We start from the raw sequence: 17,331 nt of genomic DNA, 5'->3' as shown, positions 1-17,331 counted from the left end.
AACAGCGAAGTCTCAGCAGATTTCAGGCTGTCTGTAGGCTTGATCTTCCCACGGCTTTTAGAGTTGACCAAACCCTCCACATAGCACCTCTGCAAAGGAGATGCATGCCCTTGAAGCTCACTAAGCTCTCAGCTGTCAGAGCACTGAGCGTGACAGAAAAGTCTGCATAGAAGTGAACATGTTGTCCCCCAGTAATGGGACCTAGGGTCAGCAGGGTGAGGTAAGGAATAAAATAAAATAGTTGCTTCAAAACGGAGGAGAGGTCACCCAGCGTGCTGCAGGGATGTTCAGGGACACGAGGGAGGATTCACATGGTGACAGAGTAGTGTCAAGCAGCCAGTCTTCCTGCAGGATAGGACGATGCTCCGCAAAGAACCTCAAGCTGCTGGGAGGAGTGTGCTGTGTGGAGCCTACACACTGGGCGTGCTTTGGACCTGAATGCCACACAGAGAGTCATCTGTTCCGATTGGCATCACAGGACCAGATGGCTGGTTAATGTGTTCAAGTCTCTCTCCATCCAAATGACACCGTATTATTGCTCCAGAAAAACGCGGCGGGCATTGCAAACGCAATAGCTCCTCCCCACTCCTTTCTCATCCAGTTCTGCTCCCACCACCATGCAGGAGAGAGCAAAGGCACAACCTATCTTCGCTTTTTCCACAGGAGAAACTAAGCCATGTCGTCTCACATTTCATAGACCCCAGAAGCATGCAGCACCTTTCATCCAAAAGCACCCCAAATCAACCCACTGGATAGGGCAGATTGCCCTAACTCAGAGGAAAAAATGCTTAAAAAACAACCAAAAGAACCCACCAGCCACAAAAACCCAATGCTTTTAATAAAAAGAAGAACTGGCACGAGCCATGAGCCTGCTTTTACCTGTAACTCCAGTATTTTGTCCCTCAAACCTAACCACAATTAACTAGAAGTTAAATACAGAGAAGAAAAGATCTCTACAACCCCTCCTCAGCACAAGGGGGCTGCAGTCAGTGCCTGCGCTGCTGAATGTTTTTACTTGCCTCATATTTGCAAGCCATGCACTAATGTGTTATGATGTGTGTTTGTAATTGTCTGACGATGGCAGTGGTCCTTGAGGAGGAAATGGCGTGTGTCTAAATGCAGACAAAGCTATTCAGACAGCCAGGACAAAGCAGCCTTATTTTCCTTGATTGGGTCAAATTACATCCTTTGGACATACTCCTTCAATGGCTTCAAAAAAAAAAATAATAACCTGCCTCTATTTCCTTGGCTTTGCGAACAATATTTAGAGAATAAAAGGTGGTTTATTTCAGAGTCCGTTTGTTTGGCAGTGCATGAGCCCCTCTCCTCCTACCACTTTCAGATCAGGTTTATTGTTGGCATGGAGAAGAGAGAAAAACTAAACCCTCAGTTGCACTTGAAATTAGGGGGGGGAGGAATAAAAGTCAATCTTTCCCTTGTCTGTTAGTCTGATCTGAAAATGAACCTGCGTTGCTTTTGAATTGTCTTCTGGCACTACATTTCCTGCTCTTGCTGCTGTACTTCCCGAGATGAGATGCAATCATTAGCTCATTTGCTGCCCCAAATAATATCATACAGCTGGAGCCTGAGCCGCTTTGCAGGAAGCCCTGGAGTGCCTCAAGCACAGCACTGCCAGCTGATCGAGGGCAGTGGCTGTCCCACTCTGTGCTGGTGTGCCCTCACCTCAAGCACTGTGTGCAGTTTGGGGCACCACGATATAGGGATATGTACTACGAGAGAGTGTCCAAAGGTGGGCTGCAAAAATGGTGACGGGTCTAGAGGGGAAGACACTAGAGGAGCAGCTGAAGTCACTTGGTTTGTTCAGCTTAGAGAAGAGGAAACTGAGGGAAGACCTCATCACGATCTACAGCTTTCTCACAAAGCGGAGCAGAGGAGGATGTGCTGATGTCTTTTCACTGGTGACCAGGGATAGGGCCCGAGGCAGCCGCATGAAGACATGTCAGAGAGGTTCAGGCTGGACATCAGGAAAAGGTTCTTCACAAGAGGGTGGTCGGGCACTTGAAACAGGCTCCCCAGTGAAGTGGGGGACCCAGGAGTTGGATTCAATGATCCTCGTGGGTGCCTCCAACTCAGGATACTCTGTGATTACTAATTTCTGTCTGCGCCCCACAGGGCATCAGTCCTCTGCCCTAGCACTCCAAGCCTACTCACTCAGTAAGACCTGCAGTAAGGTTTAATTAAGGCTTATAAGGAGCTTTGCAATAGCAGGATGAAAGACACGCAGAGCAGCAACTAGGGGGATAAACCTCTCTCTCTAGCTATCCCCAGCTGTGGAAGAGGTTTTCCAAGCATCATCTGGGAATGACCTGATGCATCTCAACTGCATGGCTCGTATGGAAATATGTAGCGGGAGTGTAGAAGTGCTGCTTAAGAGCAGTAGAGGATGGGGCCTGAGATTTCTTCCTTGGCTCACTTTTCCTACAAAACCGACTCCTGCTGAGAGACTGGAAGCATGGAGGGGAAGGAGGGTGAGAAATCAATGTAATTGCAACTGTGCTGTGTTGCTGGCAAAAGCCGAGCACTTCACCATGAGAGAAATGGGAGAAAATGGCTTTTTCATTGCACAGGAAAGGGGACTGGGAGCAAAGCCCCTCGACTCTCATTTGGTCCTCACCCTTTTCCTTCTTTAAACAGGAGGAAGCCAGCAAGAAACCAACATCCATTGCCAGAGCTGCTGCAATTAACAGTCAGTCCAGTGCACCCTTTGTTGTTAGGCTACACACCATTACCACTTCACACAAATGTCTTCCTTAAAGAGATCTGACTTTTGCTTTGTCCACAGATACCTCTCTGTAACTGGTTTTATTGTACCAAACGCTGCGCCGCCCTAGCGGAAGGGAATCAGTTATAACGGTTTTTATCACAGATGCAGTAGGTGGCTTTTGCATTTCTATGGTTTCTCTGAAACTTGCTTTTCCACTGGCAAATATGAGCTCATACATCAAAGATGGGAGCTCATACAGAGACACGTGGAAGCACCACGCTGGCATCCCATGGGTTGTGTTTGCTGCCCGCTCCCAGATCATCCATGCAGCTCATCTGTGTAGTTATACATATGCCTACAGGGAAGGCTGGGGCATTTTAAAAAAAGAACTAAAATGACAAAGAAGAGAGGAGCCCAGTCCCTCCTGAGCTGACCACTCCAATGCTACGCAGGCACACCAACACCAAGCCAAGTGCCAGCTTCCCTTGACAAGTGGTCTCATTGACTTTGTGAGGGGTGACCCCAGGCTGTGGGCTGGCTGTATATTTCAGAGGCTGTCTGACAAGCATGGGGACTGAAAGACAACACTCAGCACTGCCAGCACCTCCTACAAATCATTCCAATTCCCACTGCCTGCCCCCTTTCTGAGAAGGCATTGTCCCCTTGCTTCCATACTGAACAACAGCGTGCACATCTCCAAATCCCCCCCCAAAAAAAAAAAAACACTCAGCTCAAAAGCCATACTCAGGTATCTGGGGATTTCTCAGGACAATAATGCTACTCTCATGTGGGCTTATAAGACTGTGCTGTTTGTAACTCAGGTGCTCCCAGTGCTGTCCTTGCTCACGCTCCTCCTGTTGTAGGCCTACAAAAGTAGCTCAACAGAGCATCCCTGATGTAGTCTGCCCTGGACTTTATGCCTAACTACTGAGCTTTGTGAGGAAAAGAAAACCTAGAACCATGATATTCCCCCCAGACTCAGTATTGCTATCTATAACCCTGGCACCTGGCATGCCCAGCTCTCCTCACCTGCGGGAAGGCACAGATCACACCACAGACCTGGCACCAAGAGACATCTGGGAAGAGCAGGATAAGAAAACCCTGCCAAAACAGTCCCTGGGCCCTGATTACATTCAAGTAAACCAGGAGCACACTCTTATAATGAAAAGGAGGAGTGAGGAGGAGAAAGCAGCCTGGTTAAAAGACTGGTATGTAAAAGACCTGGTTAGAAGGCTCATATGGACATTTTATTCTGTTAAACCCATCTCTAAATGTCCCCAAGGACTTGGTGACCTCTGCTCAGGGCCTTCAGAGCGCACCAGAAGCATTTTTCACAGTAACTATCCTTCCAGAGCAGGATAAAAAGTATTTCTCTTTATTCTCAACAGCTTTTACCAACATGACTCATGTTTGTTGACATTTAGCTAGCATCATCCTTGCACGCTTCTCCATCCTTCCCTCTGATTCTTTTTGAAGCACAAAGCTGGGACAGGTGCATGGATGGATATCCCACCGATCACCATCTCACAAAGCAAACTGGTCTTGTTCAAGCGTCACCCATCCATGACTACACCTGCTTTGCTATCCATCCCCTTAAGCCTCATCCAGAGGCCCTCTACCACATCATCCCTAACAGCAAGGGCTGTACAGTTTAATCTCTCCCTTACATGTAGCACAACACCTCTACCTCGCCTGCCCTACATGTCCCTCCTGAACAGCCGACAGCCCTCCTTCCCAGCACTCGTGTCACGGGACTCATCCCACCAAGTCTCACAAATACCAGTGGTATCATAGCTCTGGGAAAGGACCAAAGGCTCCAGTTTGTCCCGTTTGTTCCTCACACCACATGCATTGGTATACAATCTCCTCAATGTGCAGTAACTTGCTTCCAATCCTCTGTCTCCCTCAAATTGCTGCCTTTATCCTGCCTGACGCAGGTCAGATGCCAGGTCCACCTCAGCAGTGGCTGTGCTAGGTTGGCAAAGCACAGCTCCATTGATCCATCACCTACTCAGACTCCCAGGTACCTCTCAGTCTCCCTAGCTCCTCCTGAAGCTTAGACACAAGGCAGAGCAGTTCATCTGTCTAGTCCTATCAGGTGCCAGAAGAACAAGCTTTCTGCCAGGTGGTCACCACGTCTGCACCTCCTCGCTGCCATCCACCTGACAGAATATTGTTTAACGCACTGCTGTTGGCTAGGGAGCCCATCAGGGCTACGTCCCACACCTGCTGCTGAGCAGAGCAGGCAGGCCAAGCAGGCTGCCTACTGACAGAGCGAGTGAGCTGCCCTTCCACACGGACTGCCCCGCCCTGTCCCTATCCCTGTTTGCAGCCCTCCTGGTCAGCGGCTACAGGGGGCTGTACGCGGCTCCCCGCCATTTTGAATTGGCCACGCAGTCAGACAGCTCCACCCAACTCCCTCAATGAATTGAAAAATTAACAGGGTTTTCATTACCAGTGAAAAATTCAAAAGGCTTTCATTTACTGCCCATTGTTTCACAGATCTCTTGGAGCGTGCTGATGCCCAGGCAGTAAATGAATTAATTGAACGAGCTGTACAGCCCCATCTGCTCGCCATTTGTTCATGGCTGGTTTATTCACCAAGGTGGCCAGGCTGTGCCGGGCCAGCTTTGACAGGACTTCTCACCTCACGTGGGCTCTACAAGGACATATTTGCAAAAAGAGGAGGATGAGGAAACCCATTTCCCAAGCCCACTAGAAGAAAAGAAATCATCTGTTTATGCCACAGTCCTGCCTTACACCTCCAGCTGGACCCATGGACAGGGGATGGGCATGTTTTGTGTTTTACTGTTTTATATTTCCACCTATTATTAAAAATAGAGACAGGAAACAGAAAATAGATTCGGCCCTGTGGATCTCCTGCACTGTTAAGTACATCAACACCTTGGGCATCCTGGAAAGTCTGTGTTTGCTCCTAGAGATTTCACGGCGGGCTTTCACCTGCAGAGTACAGCACACATTTCCTCTTCTCCCCCATCCTGGACCTACCCAAGCCCTGAGAGCAGAAGCCTCTCTGTTCTATCTTCTTGTTCATGACAGACTTTGCACTTCAATCCCTTTATTGTTAAGATCTGAATTTTTGCTGAAACAGTTATTTTAATCTGTTAAGTGGTTCTGCTGCTATAAAACTTAGAGATTTAAAATCTGGAGACTGCCAGCTGAGCTCCAGGTGCTGATTTTTTCCTCGATGATAATGCAGAAGGAAACGCAGGCTGCTATGAGGCATGCAAGTGCAAAGCTGGCAAGCATCCTTTTGTATTGAGGCCCAATCCCACAAGGTGCTGAGCTTCCCTGAGCATTTAGAGCAAGCAGTGAGGATGCAGCACCCCCGTCCCACTGGTGTGGGTGAGCAAATGGCTGCGTAGCGCTTAGCTGCCTGCCAGGTTAAACCACAACAGTCTTTTAGGCACCCTATGTGGAATTTCTTCAGCATGTGTCACCTCCTCCTCTGGTCATATTCCAAGATCTTCCTTGGAGGGATACCTTTCCTTTATGCCTGACAGGAGTCACCTCTGGAGGGTGAAGACCTGTGCCCCTTTTCCAACTGCTTTGTCAATGCGTCCTTCCCTAGCAGAAGATCCCAGCTGCTTGGCTTCCCTGCCTTCTAATTCCAAGCCACTGACCCCATTGTTCCAGCATCAGAGCAGCCAGGTGACAATGTGGGAGATGGCTAAAATCTTTTTGCATATCTTGTAGTTCACCCTTGGATGGGAATCAGATGGTTATTGATGCTTTTATGGTATCTTCCTCTTCGTCCTCCTGTGCCGGCCTTTGACTTAATTTTGTTTTACAGCAAAACCAACTTTCAGAAGGATTTGGACTATTTTCTTCCCTTTCTCAAAAACTACTTCTGCCGTGTTACCCCACATGAAGATGTCACCAAATGCCTAGTGCTAGTCATATCCTGGGAGCCATCCCACCGCTGCGTTTGAACACAGTCAGGAAGGAGTTGTTGCATTGCAAACACTGTTGAAGTCAAGTGCATCTTGTGTTAGGTCATTTATTTAATAAAAGAAACTTCCTCTCCACAGCCTTTCTCCAACAATCCAGCCCACAAAGGACCCACTTTAGCTGTCAGCTGTGCTTCAGCCATCAGATGGAGCAAGCAAGCCAGCACTCACAGGAGAATGGGAAAAAAAATGGGAAAAAAAAATAAAAATCCCAAATCCAATCATAAATACATCTTCCTACCCCTTTTGCACTCAATGCTGGCCCAAAGCCCTGGAGCTGAGACCCTTTGGAGCCTCTCAGTGTGGCAGGGCTCTGCTAACGTAGCCAGCTCTCTCTGCAGTCAGTCAGACACATTCAGCACAAAGAGGAGATAAGGTGACCAAGGGGTTGTCACCTGCACCCTCCAGCTCCTTCAGTAGCATCACACAAGGCTGTGCAGCTCCAGCCTTACACGGGCACTGGCAGTAGCTGGCACACTAGTGAAATATCACCTCTCCACGAAAAAATCACTCCTCACATATCAGTTTGGGAATTTTCTTGCAATTCATCCCATATATCAGTTCCTCTCATTATTTCTTAAAGCAATTAAGTTACTAATTTCTATGTGTGCCCCCAACCCCCTTCCAAATCAAAGCAGAGCGAAAGGCCAGGGAGCAAAGGCTCCCTGAGCAGGAGGCAGGGGAGGGGGCTGGCAGTATTTTGGGCTAGGCATTTCTGCAAGCTGTACTTGCAGCACTCTGCCTTCCTGTAGGGTACTCTCAAGCAGCCTGATTTTGCAAGTGGGCTAAGCCACTCCAATCCCCTGGAGTCAATGAAAGCCATGAGGACACAAAAGACCAATTAACTTCTCCAAGTCCCATGTACCCAGCCAGAAAACCACCGGGGCAGGGAGACATGCTGGAACTAATGCCTGAGAAGGATTTGGAAACCCTACACTGAAAGTGACTGCGCAGGAATTACCGCTGAGTCTCAGCTAATCAGTAAGTCTGAGTGCTCTGCACTGATCACCCAGGGGATGCATGCTGTGTCCTGCTGGCTGCCCCAGCCAATAACCAGGCACTCCACCACAGTTCCTCATCCCACTGAATTTACTGGGCTTCAGAAAAGGCAAGAGGATACTTTGCTTATTGCACTAATAGAGTTTGATCTGCCCTTTGGGGAAGAAAAAGAAAGAAAAAAAGACAGCAACAATAACCACACAAACAGCAGTACAAGAAGACAAATTTGTCCTGTGTACAGCTTCTCGTCAACAAGTTTCATGGTCCTAAATGAAGCGCATTATTGTCTTCCACACCATCTGCCCTGTGCGGCTCCTGCACCCCACAGCCTGCAAAGCCAGCCCCAGCACATCACACTGATGGACAGGACTCAGGAATCGTGGTAAAAGGCTGCACGGTGAGTGGCAGACTGAAAACACAGTGAGAAAAGGATGAGCAGTGAAGGCTCTGATGGAACTTGTGCCAGCCACGAGCAGAGCAGGCTCCTCAAGGCACTACCAGCTGGAGCCTAACTACAAGGGAACCAAAGGTTAATCCATGCAAGGCATGATACATGGCGTGCAAATGAGCACAGAAATAGAGCTGTACTGAGAGAGAAGAATGCTGCCAGGAAAGTTGATGTGGATTTGCTCCATTTCTCAGCTGCAACCACGTCACAAAGTTTGCAGTGTTGTAGCAACCTACCACCTCCACTGCTGGCTCTAGGAAGCTGGGAGGACCGCTGTAATCGCTTGTGCCTTCGTTAGTGGCAGCCAGTCCCATCAACCAGGGAACAGGATGCACACTGCCAGGCCCGTCTCTGGCTACAGCATTGCTGGCTTTAGTGCTAGCATCAGCTCAAAGGGGTTAACTGAAGCAGCATGACAACCAGCACATAATTCACACTACTCAAAAACGGTTCCCAAAGCCAAAAATGTAATGCATCAAAAAAATGAATCTGTACTCTGTGAATCTCTAGGGGATGCCACTGTTTTGATGGAAAATTCAAAGGAAGTGAAGTAAAGGCAATTTTAGCAGTCAGATTGTTGGAGTTATGGCAACTTGGCAGCTGCAGCTTCAAAACTTGGGGCCTGATCCTGCGAGATGGGAGAAGTTTGCTTTACCTGCTGTGGGAGCCCAGGCAGGCCACAAACAGCATCAGGGAGCTGGAGGTCGGGTGTGGGGAGCAGGAAATGGGACCAGGGCCTGCTACAGGGAACAGGTCCCAAGAAGCTGCAAAATGAAGCAGCTGGTGCTGAGCAAGAAGTAAGGTTCATGCAAAGAACACAGCAGCTGCCTGCAGACACAGGAGGTTTTATATTTCTAAACCTTAAGAGCACAGTTCTGACAGAAATCCATTTACACAAAAGCATAGCTACCATTACAAGAGCGCACTCTGATTCTTTTTTTTTCCAGTGACCTCCGCTAGGACAGAAATTTCCAAAAGCCTGAAGAACCCATTCAATCATTTTCATTTAAAAAAAAAATAATGAAAAAACAATAACTGCTCCACGTGAAAAAAAAAAAAAAGCTTTAGGAGTTCTGATGTTTTTTTCCCCAATAAGGTCCGCAATTCAGTTTCAGAGGTGACATATGTATCAGAAACTGTGAAGACCTGGCCAGCATGTACAGTTGCTGCAAGCCACAGGCCAGTACTGAGGTTGATGTTACCGGTGCAAAGCTAAGCTGAGGGGCTCCGCCACGATAACTATTAATTTCAGCTGGCCTTGGATCAGGCAACCAGACGCAACCCAATTTGTTTGTTCAGGATTTACAGCAGTAACACTAAAACCAGGATCCACTCTGTGCACTTTCAGAAGTTGACCCTCTGCCTAGCTCAGGCCACTCGCAGCCACTACAGAAGAAACGCCCCGCGACCTTGTACAAACACGAGCTGCTTGTAACTCCCCTGCTATGCACATCGTTCGGGCAGAGAAACTCGTGCTTTTTCCTCCTCGTGTCAGGTCAGATGCCTTTTGCCTTTCTCCCGTGCTGTCACCGCGGTGCACTCCGAGCTCGACAACACGCCACAGAACCACACAACTGCAAACGCAACCTCCTGGCACCGAGACGGAGATGGAGAGGCTCCTACCTGCACCCTGCCTTCCACCGGGGAAGGAAACCCACGGCGAGAGCCCGGTGACACGACGGAGATGCCAGCCGGCCAAGGCTCAGCCCAGGCACCCCCTGAAGGCTCCCGGACAGCTTCCCTGGGGTCACCCCGCTGCCGGACTGCCCCAGAGCACAGCACAGGGGCTCTCTTCTCGCCTTAGAGAGGCTCGGAAAGGCCCAAAGCGAGGCAAAGTCTTCGTGCCCCGTCCCAGCAGCAAAGTCGGGCTGAGCCCCGCCGGCAGCCCTGGGCACCGGGGGGCAGCAGGGGGGCACGAACTGCCCGGCGGAGAAAACCCCGTACACACCTCGCCATCGCCACCGGCCAGCACAGAGCCGGTGCCAAACTTTCGGGGCAGCGTGATGGGGACGGCGTGTCCCGCAAATGTCCGGCAACTTCTTCCCCAGGCGGCGGGGGTGCATCCAACCCCCTGCCACGGCTCCAGCAGCCCGGGGGCTGCCTGCCCTGCCCTGCCCTGCCCCTACCCCGGTCCCTCACACCCCCTTACCTCCGCCGCGCGCCCCTCGGGTCCCGCCGCCCCCGGCTTCCTCCTGGCCCCGAAGAAGAGGAGGAGGAGGGCGGCGATCCACAGCACCCCCAGCACGGACAGCGTCAGCCGGCGAGGCGGCCGCCTCATGGCGGGGTGGGGGGGGGGCCGAAAAAGTCCAGAGTGGGGAGAAAAAGGCGAGGAGGCGAGGACCGGGGGGGCACAGGGGGAGGCGGGGTCTCGCCGCCTGCCTCGGAGCCAGCGGAGCGAGCCCCGCTCCCTGCACGCACTGCAGGGGAGGGACCGGCAGGGGAGGGGCGGCACCGCCGTGGGGAGGGAGGCCGGAGCCCAGGGAAGGGGCTCCCCTCCCACAGCCCGGCCCCTTCCCAGCACCCCGAGCCGCGGCATCCCGGCTATCGGCCCTTCAGCGTTGGGGGGAGCCGGAGCAGCCGCCGGGCCCGGCCGAGCTCCCCGTGCCGGCCCCTTGGGGGCTGCGGGGCGAGGAAGGGCCGGTGGCTGACCGCGTTACCTGCACGGCGCGGGGGGGGGGGGGGGGGATTAATTTATCCCGTTGAAGCAGCAAGGGCGATCAGGTAGGTGAAATTTGATTACTGCATTTGGAAGACAAGATGCGAGGCTCCGGAGCTGTCAAGAGCACTTCAAAAATAAAAGCCTAACTGTGGATGCGGAGCGGAGTGGCTGTTGGCGTGCCAGCAGCAGCGCGGTGCCCTGCGCCCCTCGGGCCGTGGTGCTGCGGTGATGGTGCTGAGCTGTCACCCCTGTCCCAGGGGGTGCTCCTCGCTGGCTCTGCACACAGCCCAAAACGGGGTACGCAGACATTGCCAAGAGAAATAAAACCTTTTAGGACACCAGAAAAGAGTTGCCTTGCCCAGCTGTCCCCGCTCACCCACCTGACTTGCAGCTCTTGCACTCAGCTGGCAAGCGCTGCAGCATCTGCGCTTGCCCATGCAGAAGACGTTAGAGAATAAATCAAGTATCGGAGCAGATATGAGTCATTTGTGTTAGTATGAAAACTACTGAATGAGCCACATAAAAACAGGAACCTGTGCATAAAGTAACATATGGAATGAATTGAAGATAAGATGTCAAATGCTGGAAAGTCCAATGCACGTGCTGTAAGCAATCTCTCCTATGCGTTTCCCACCCGCTCCTCCCAGTTTTGTTGTTTCCTGCAGTTGTTTTGTGTCACTTGCTAATTTATCACTTGTGATCCTCATCCTCTGTCCTCCTCTGATTAATTTTTAGGGCTCAGTAAGTCCATTTGCCCTAACATAATCCATGCCTCTCAGGCCCAATTTTCACAGAAACATGCTCAGATAAAGATTTCATTAGCATCCACAAATGGGGAAATTCACTTTGTTTTCAGGCCACCTGACTCTGAAGCTCTACCAGAGTGATGAAATCCAGGACCAGCAGGCAGGCTCAGGTCAAACTTCATTTTACAACAACAGCAGAGCATCCTTTGTCATACCAATCAACCTTCCCTGGCCCCAGGCTGGGGTCACCAGACCACCGCAATTCCACCATGAGTCATCTCTGCCCACATCTGGAGGGGACCTGCCATGGCTGCAGCTGCTATTTTCTTCCCCAAATGATTGCTTTGTACCTTCTCCTGAAAGCTCACCTATGCCACATACCTACAGACCACCTGAGAAGCTTTCTGCAGCTGAGGTGCATCAGTGGTAGCTTTTCACATGGTTTACGTTCTTGCCATCTTGCGCCTACCCCAACTCTTGGGCATGGACTGTCTGCCACCTCTTGCATACCTCCCTCTAATCCCTTTGGGACAGGAATCACTTTCAAACCAAAAATACCCTCTTTCCCCAAGCAGAAAGTAGCCAGCGGTGTTTTCCTGGCTCAGACAAAGTTACTTTGGCTGCTGTATATAACGCAGCATTCCCCCTGGCATTTTTACAGAGGGTGCTGGTCCCTACCGGACCTTGCTGCTCCATGCTACGAAGTAGAAAAGATTTTCCAGATAAAGGCACCTAGCTGTTATCATTTAGAGGTGGATTAAAAACCCCACCTTTTTTGTAGTTCAGATTTTCATTTATAATATATTATAAAATATAAAGGGAAATACTGAAAATATCAAGGAAATACATTACAAATTAGATTACAGGAAAGATAATAAATAGGCTGACCTGACAGAACTACGATCAGATAATGCTCTTATTACCTTGAGAAACAACTCCCTCTGCTGAGGGAAAGCTTTATTGGCAAGGCTCAGTGTGGTGATGAATAACCTAGCAGAAATAATGGGCAAAGGCCTCATCCTTCCCTGCTGTCGCCACCATTATGCCAGCAAGGAGCATCTGTCACCGTGCCATGGTGACAGTCTACAAATCCCTGACAGACCTGCTTCGTGCAGATGTCCTGCAGTGAGAAAGGAGATCTGAGGTGCTCGGTTTCTAGGAAAGTATATTTCTACTGACTTTACGGTATGTACGGGTATGCTGGGACAGAAAATGCATTAATCAGGCAATAGCAAAGGCTACCTAAGCAAGAATGAGGAATGAGGCAAGAGTACAAATCTTCAGGTTAGGTGTTAAAGTCAGACTTCCAGAGACTCATATACAAATCTTACTACGATTCTATAAGAAACATGGCAAGAAAAATATGTTCTGTTTTATTACTGATAGCTGTATCTTCCCTATTTTTTCCTAATTTTTCATCTGCCAATCTCAGCAGCTTCACATGTGAGGTTAATAACATACAACCTATTTCCAGGAGAACAAAACTTGTTTAAGGCCAGCAGAGAAATAAAGAAATAGTCTATGAAATGGAAGTTTAGCATGGGTAACTACAAATGTATAGCAAGTGCAGTTCTATACATTTGTATAGAACCACTATTTGTATACCACTGTGTATAGAACTCACCACTGTTTATGGCAGCAGAGCTTCTTTATGAAGAGGTGCTGCTTGTAGCAGCAGTTATGACAGAAGGTATTTCTTTTTTTGTTTTGTTTTGTTTTTTTAAGAACAAAAGGCTGTGCCGTTAAAAGTGTCACCGTGGCAATACACGGCTGCACAGGGAAATGGATTTCATTCAGTGGCCAACAATACAATTATGGTCCCAGATCCCTGCTCCAGGCTTGGAAAAAGAAGCAAATACAGAAACTTGTTTTCATTCCCGTGGAAATTCCCCCTGGATGTGTGTGTTCTATGCTTACTTAATTTAACCACGGTGAGGACAGGGCTAGGAGAAGAGAGAGCACATCAAGCTGCTCTAAAACAGAGGTTCTGGCAAGTACTCAGTGTTTCACAAGAAGCCCATCTCTCCGTTGTTCCCCCACCAGCCAAGGTGCCAGGGACTGGCAGGGGCTGCAGGGAGAGCAAACCAACACGTGGCTGTGGCCCTGGCACCACCCTGATGGCCTGACCTGCTCCCACGGGATGGTTCAGAAACCATTCGACAGTGCTACCTGTCTAGGTGCGGAGTCGTACTTTGAATGTGAAGTCATGTTGGTAACCCAAGCTATTATTTAATTACTGGAACAAAACCCCCTTTTTAGATCTGCAGCTGTTTAAGAATCCTCCAGGTCACCGAGTCTGTTCCTAACCAGGCCAACCAGCAATTGCTTCAACAGAAGCAACCAGCCATTGCTGCTGTGCCCTGGGAGGGTTCCAGCAGCCCTGCAGCAGTTGTCTCCTCACTGCAACACGCCAAGGGACAAAAGCCAGGTGGTGACAAGTTTGTACAGTGCTGCTGGTTTCCAGCCATGGCTACTGTCATATGCAGCCCACTGGGGATCATGAGCAGCAGCGAGGACTCTATCACCTCCGGCTGTACCTTGCTATCTGAAAGAGCAGCTTCCATGAAGACAGGTCAAGACCCTGTGAAGATTATTCTACGTTTCTGTGGCAGGTAACTACTAAGAGAATTTTACGATGAAGTTGTGGGGGTTTTGTTTGTTTTTGTTAAAAAAAAAAAAAAAAAAGCTTTATACTTGTCTGTCTCCTTTGCTGAGGTAAGACTGTAGCTTGTCCTACATCTGCAGCCTAAACTGGAAGTTCAAATGTGCAGCTATAAAGCACTCGTCTTCTCCACTTGGACAATGATATCACTTCTGCACATCCTTGTCCACAGTTACAATCAAAAAAGAGAAATGGAGGAATTCGTTGGCACCACTGGAATTGTAAGCAGATCTTTTTCAGTAACTGTAAAGTTGTGGGTTTTTTTAATTAAACCATAAGCATTCTTCTCTAGCAAACTTTCCACAATGGCATCTCCAGTTAATTAAAGGTTTAAACTGCCAGAATAGACTATGCATAAAAAAGTAAAGAGGGGAGCTACTTTAATAGCATTTGTTAATTAAAGCTCTGGTCAGTTGCAGGAACAAAAGCTGTTCTGCAAATAGATGGGAACCAGAACACATCCAGCTCTTCACCTGCAGCTCCCACCTTCAACCTAGCTTGTGTGACACCGATGGAGGAAACGCTGAGATCCCTCACTGCTGGGATGAATGCAAAGACATCGCCATCGGGAGGCTGGAGGACCCCACCTTCCACAGGGAATTCTCAACTACTACAAGATATTTTGCTTCTTTAGCAGCTATAATCAAGGGGCCACTATTTGCACTGTGTTTAGTTCACATTCTCCCCGGGCTTTGTCTCCACTTGCTGGAGCACACGTTTTCTGGCTTAGATGCAGCCTTTTCACTCGCTCCCAGCACTTCCAGGGGCTGGATGGTGCCAGTAGAGGAGAGTAGAGGGAAGAAGGGCCAGAGTAGTGGGAGATTTGAAGCAAGACACATTGACTTCAGCATGTGGCTGGGGGGACATACTGAGAAGCACAAGAACAGATGCAGTAGCTCTTCTGCTGTGGCAGATGGTTTATGGACAAAGTTGCAGAAAGAAAGAGAAAGTGGGGGAGAACAGCGAGGACAAATGGGTGAGGGCAATTACTGTGCAAACACAGCACAGGGCAGATGAATCCTTACCAGCAGTACCTGAGCCTGTAAGGTCCTCCAATACCAAAGCAGCAGAGGGGGAAGGCAAGGGGGGACCAGGAAGCAGAGCTGCTCAGCTGGATCCCAGGAAAATGAGCTCCAGGAGATGGTGCTCCTGCATGCACACAGATGCATCCTCCATCTCTAACAGAAAGCAGAGAACCCTGCCAGCATTCAGAGCAAATCCTCTTGTTATTCTCAATACGTTAAAGCAGTCATTTTATCCAGCTGCAGGACTGTGTCCCTTAGACACATTCAAGAACATAATTGCAGTTTGGACAGGTGACATTCACAACAGAACAAGTCAAGTGATCAGTGAAAAAACAGTCAGTCAAATAAAGCTTTGTCCTTAAATCACCTTTAATTCCTCTTTCCATTTGTGTGCAGGTGTTAAGCAGATTTCAGAGCCGAATCTCGACTTCTGTGATGTGTAAGCATGGCCTGATGCCAAACAGGATTTAGGCATCGATTAACACAGCTGGCAGTATGCAATATTGCCTCAAACTTCTTGTGGGAAGGAGCATTTTCACAGCTGGATGTCAAGTTTTACCCTCCTCTTCCTCCTAGAGTTATTTTCATAGAAAATTGCTTGACTATTCAGCCCTCCCCTCTTCCAACAGATCTTAAAACCAAAAAGAATGAGCTACACACCATCTAACTTCTTAAAATTTCATCCACAATATTTAGGTGAAGTGTCTGGAAATAGACATTTCTTCCATACACAAGCAAATGCTTTAAGTATGAAAACAGTGACTGATACTTGATCAGGCTATCTCCTGTTCTCAAAGCAGAAGATCCAATGTGCTAGCAACTAACCCCTTATCTCCTTCAAAAATAGTTAAAAGCAAGCAGTAACTCTTTGCAGAAAGCAGACAGAACCTGAAAGTCCATTTTTCTAGAGCTCACGAACTTCCCCCAGTCCAGGTGATGGCTAATTTTCCTTTGGGAGCCTGGTTTTGCCTGCCATTAAAGTACCTTTATAGAAATTCTGGCTTTTAATTTTTGTTTCAGCCCCATGTAAATCTTAGAAGATCCATTGTGTTCTACAGGAAAACACATACACTGCTACAAAATCTGTCTACCTACAGGAGAACAATATTCTATGCTGAACATGCTCAGGTGCACTAATATCTCGTTTCCTTTCACCAAATCATTGTTGCTGATTAGAAGACAAAGCAGTGGTTTGGTTTTCCTACCAGCAGGACAAAATGTCAAGGCTGCTGTTCAGAAAACAGATGTTTAATTGAACACATTTGTTCTGCTCTTACTTAGCCAGAACAAGTTAGAAGCCCAACACCGTGATTTATCCTTCCCTACATAATGACTCATCATTAACATATTCAAACCTGTTAGAATTTGTTAGCCCCAGAGGCTCTTGTTGGACCAGAACAATCAATAGATGCAAACAAAGCGGGTAAAGAATCAATCTGGAAGCTAAGAAGTTGAAATATTTTCCATTAGGAACCATAACAACTCCTACCAAATAGGCATTTCAACAGATGGTGCTATGACCAAGGGAAAGTCTAGGTAGCAGCAAGGCAGGTAAGACACACAAAATAAGAAATACATGTTGATTTAACTGCACAGAGCAAAGTTTCCTCGGGACAACAAGACATGCTCCGAACGGAGTAGGCTGTCCCATGCAGGAGGGTTATTTCACAGGGAAGTCTGTGTATGCAAGAAAATTGGAGGAAACTGTTCCAAAGGTTCAGGCTCTGATCCCTTTGCAGTAATGAGCACACAAGAAGATGATGCATATGCATGTGAACCTCATTAAGAGCGGTAAAGCCTGGAAGATTGTCGAATTTCTCAGCAATTACCAACTTAAACACACACAAAAATTAAGATGGCCTTATAAACAAAGGGAAGTTACTATTCAAAGTGCCTTGCCTCATTACGGTTAGTTGAAGCTTGAGCAGCAGGCTAGCTAGCGGGGAGGGAGGGGTGGAGGGGGGAGCAGGGCGGGGGGTGGTAGCTGCCTTCCATTAGTAGCAGGTGGTCTCCCTGGGACGGAGGCAGGATGCTGACATCCTTCTGCTCTTGCTGAGGCATCTCAAATGATCCCAAAATGCTTTATCAGAACAGAA

General features: G+C 48.7%; 1 protein-coding gene across 1 annotated transcript in view; it reads right to left on the bottom strand.

Moving 5' to 3' along the window:
- GALNT14 (polypeptide N-acetylgalactosaminyltransferase 14) overlaps positions 1 to 10,421 on the bottom strand; it is a 70,258-nt gene extending 59,837 nt beyond the window's left edge. Inside the window, exon 1 of the mRNA XM_050709830.1 lies at positions 10,293 to 10,421. Within this exon, the coding sequence (XP_050565787.1) occupies positions 10,293 to 10,421 (129 nt within the window). The remainder of the gene's footprint in view (positions 1 to 10,292) is intronic.
- Positions 10,422 to 17,331: the final 6,910 nt, after the last annotated feature.

The sequence above is a fragment of the Cygnus atratus genome, chromosome 3 (assembly GCF_013377495.2).
Source record: "Cygnus atratus isolate AKBS03 ecotype Queensland, Australia chromosome 3, CAtr_DNAZoo_HiC_assembly, whole genome shotgun sequence".
NCBI lineage: Eukaryota > Metazoa > Chordata > Aves > Anseriformes > Anatidae > Cygnus > Cygnus atratus.
Note: the sequence above shows the minus strand (reverse complement) of the source record. Positions and strands in the feature narration are given on the sequence as shown.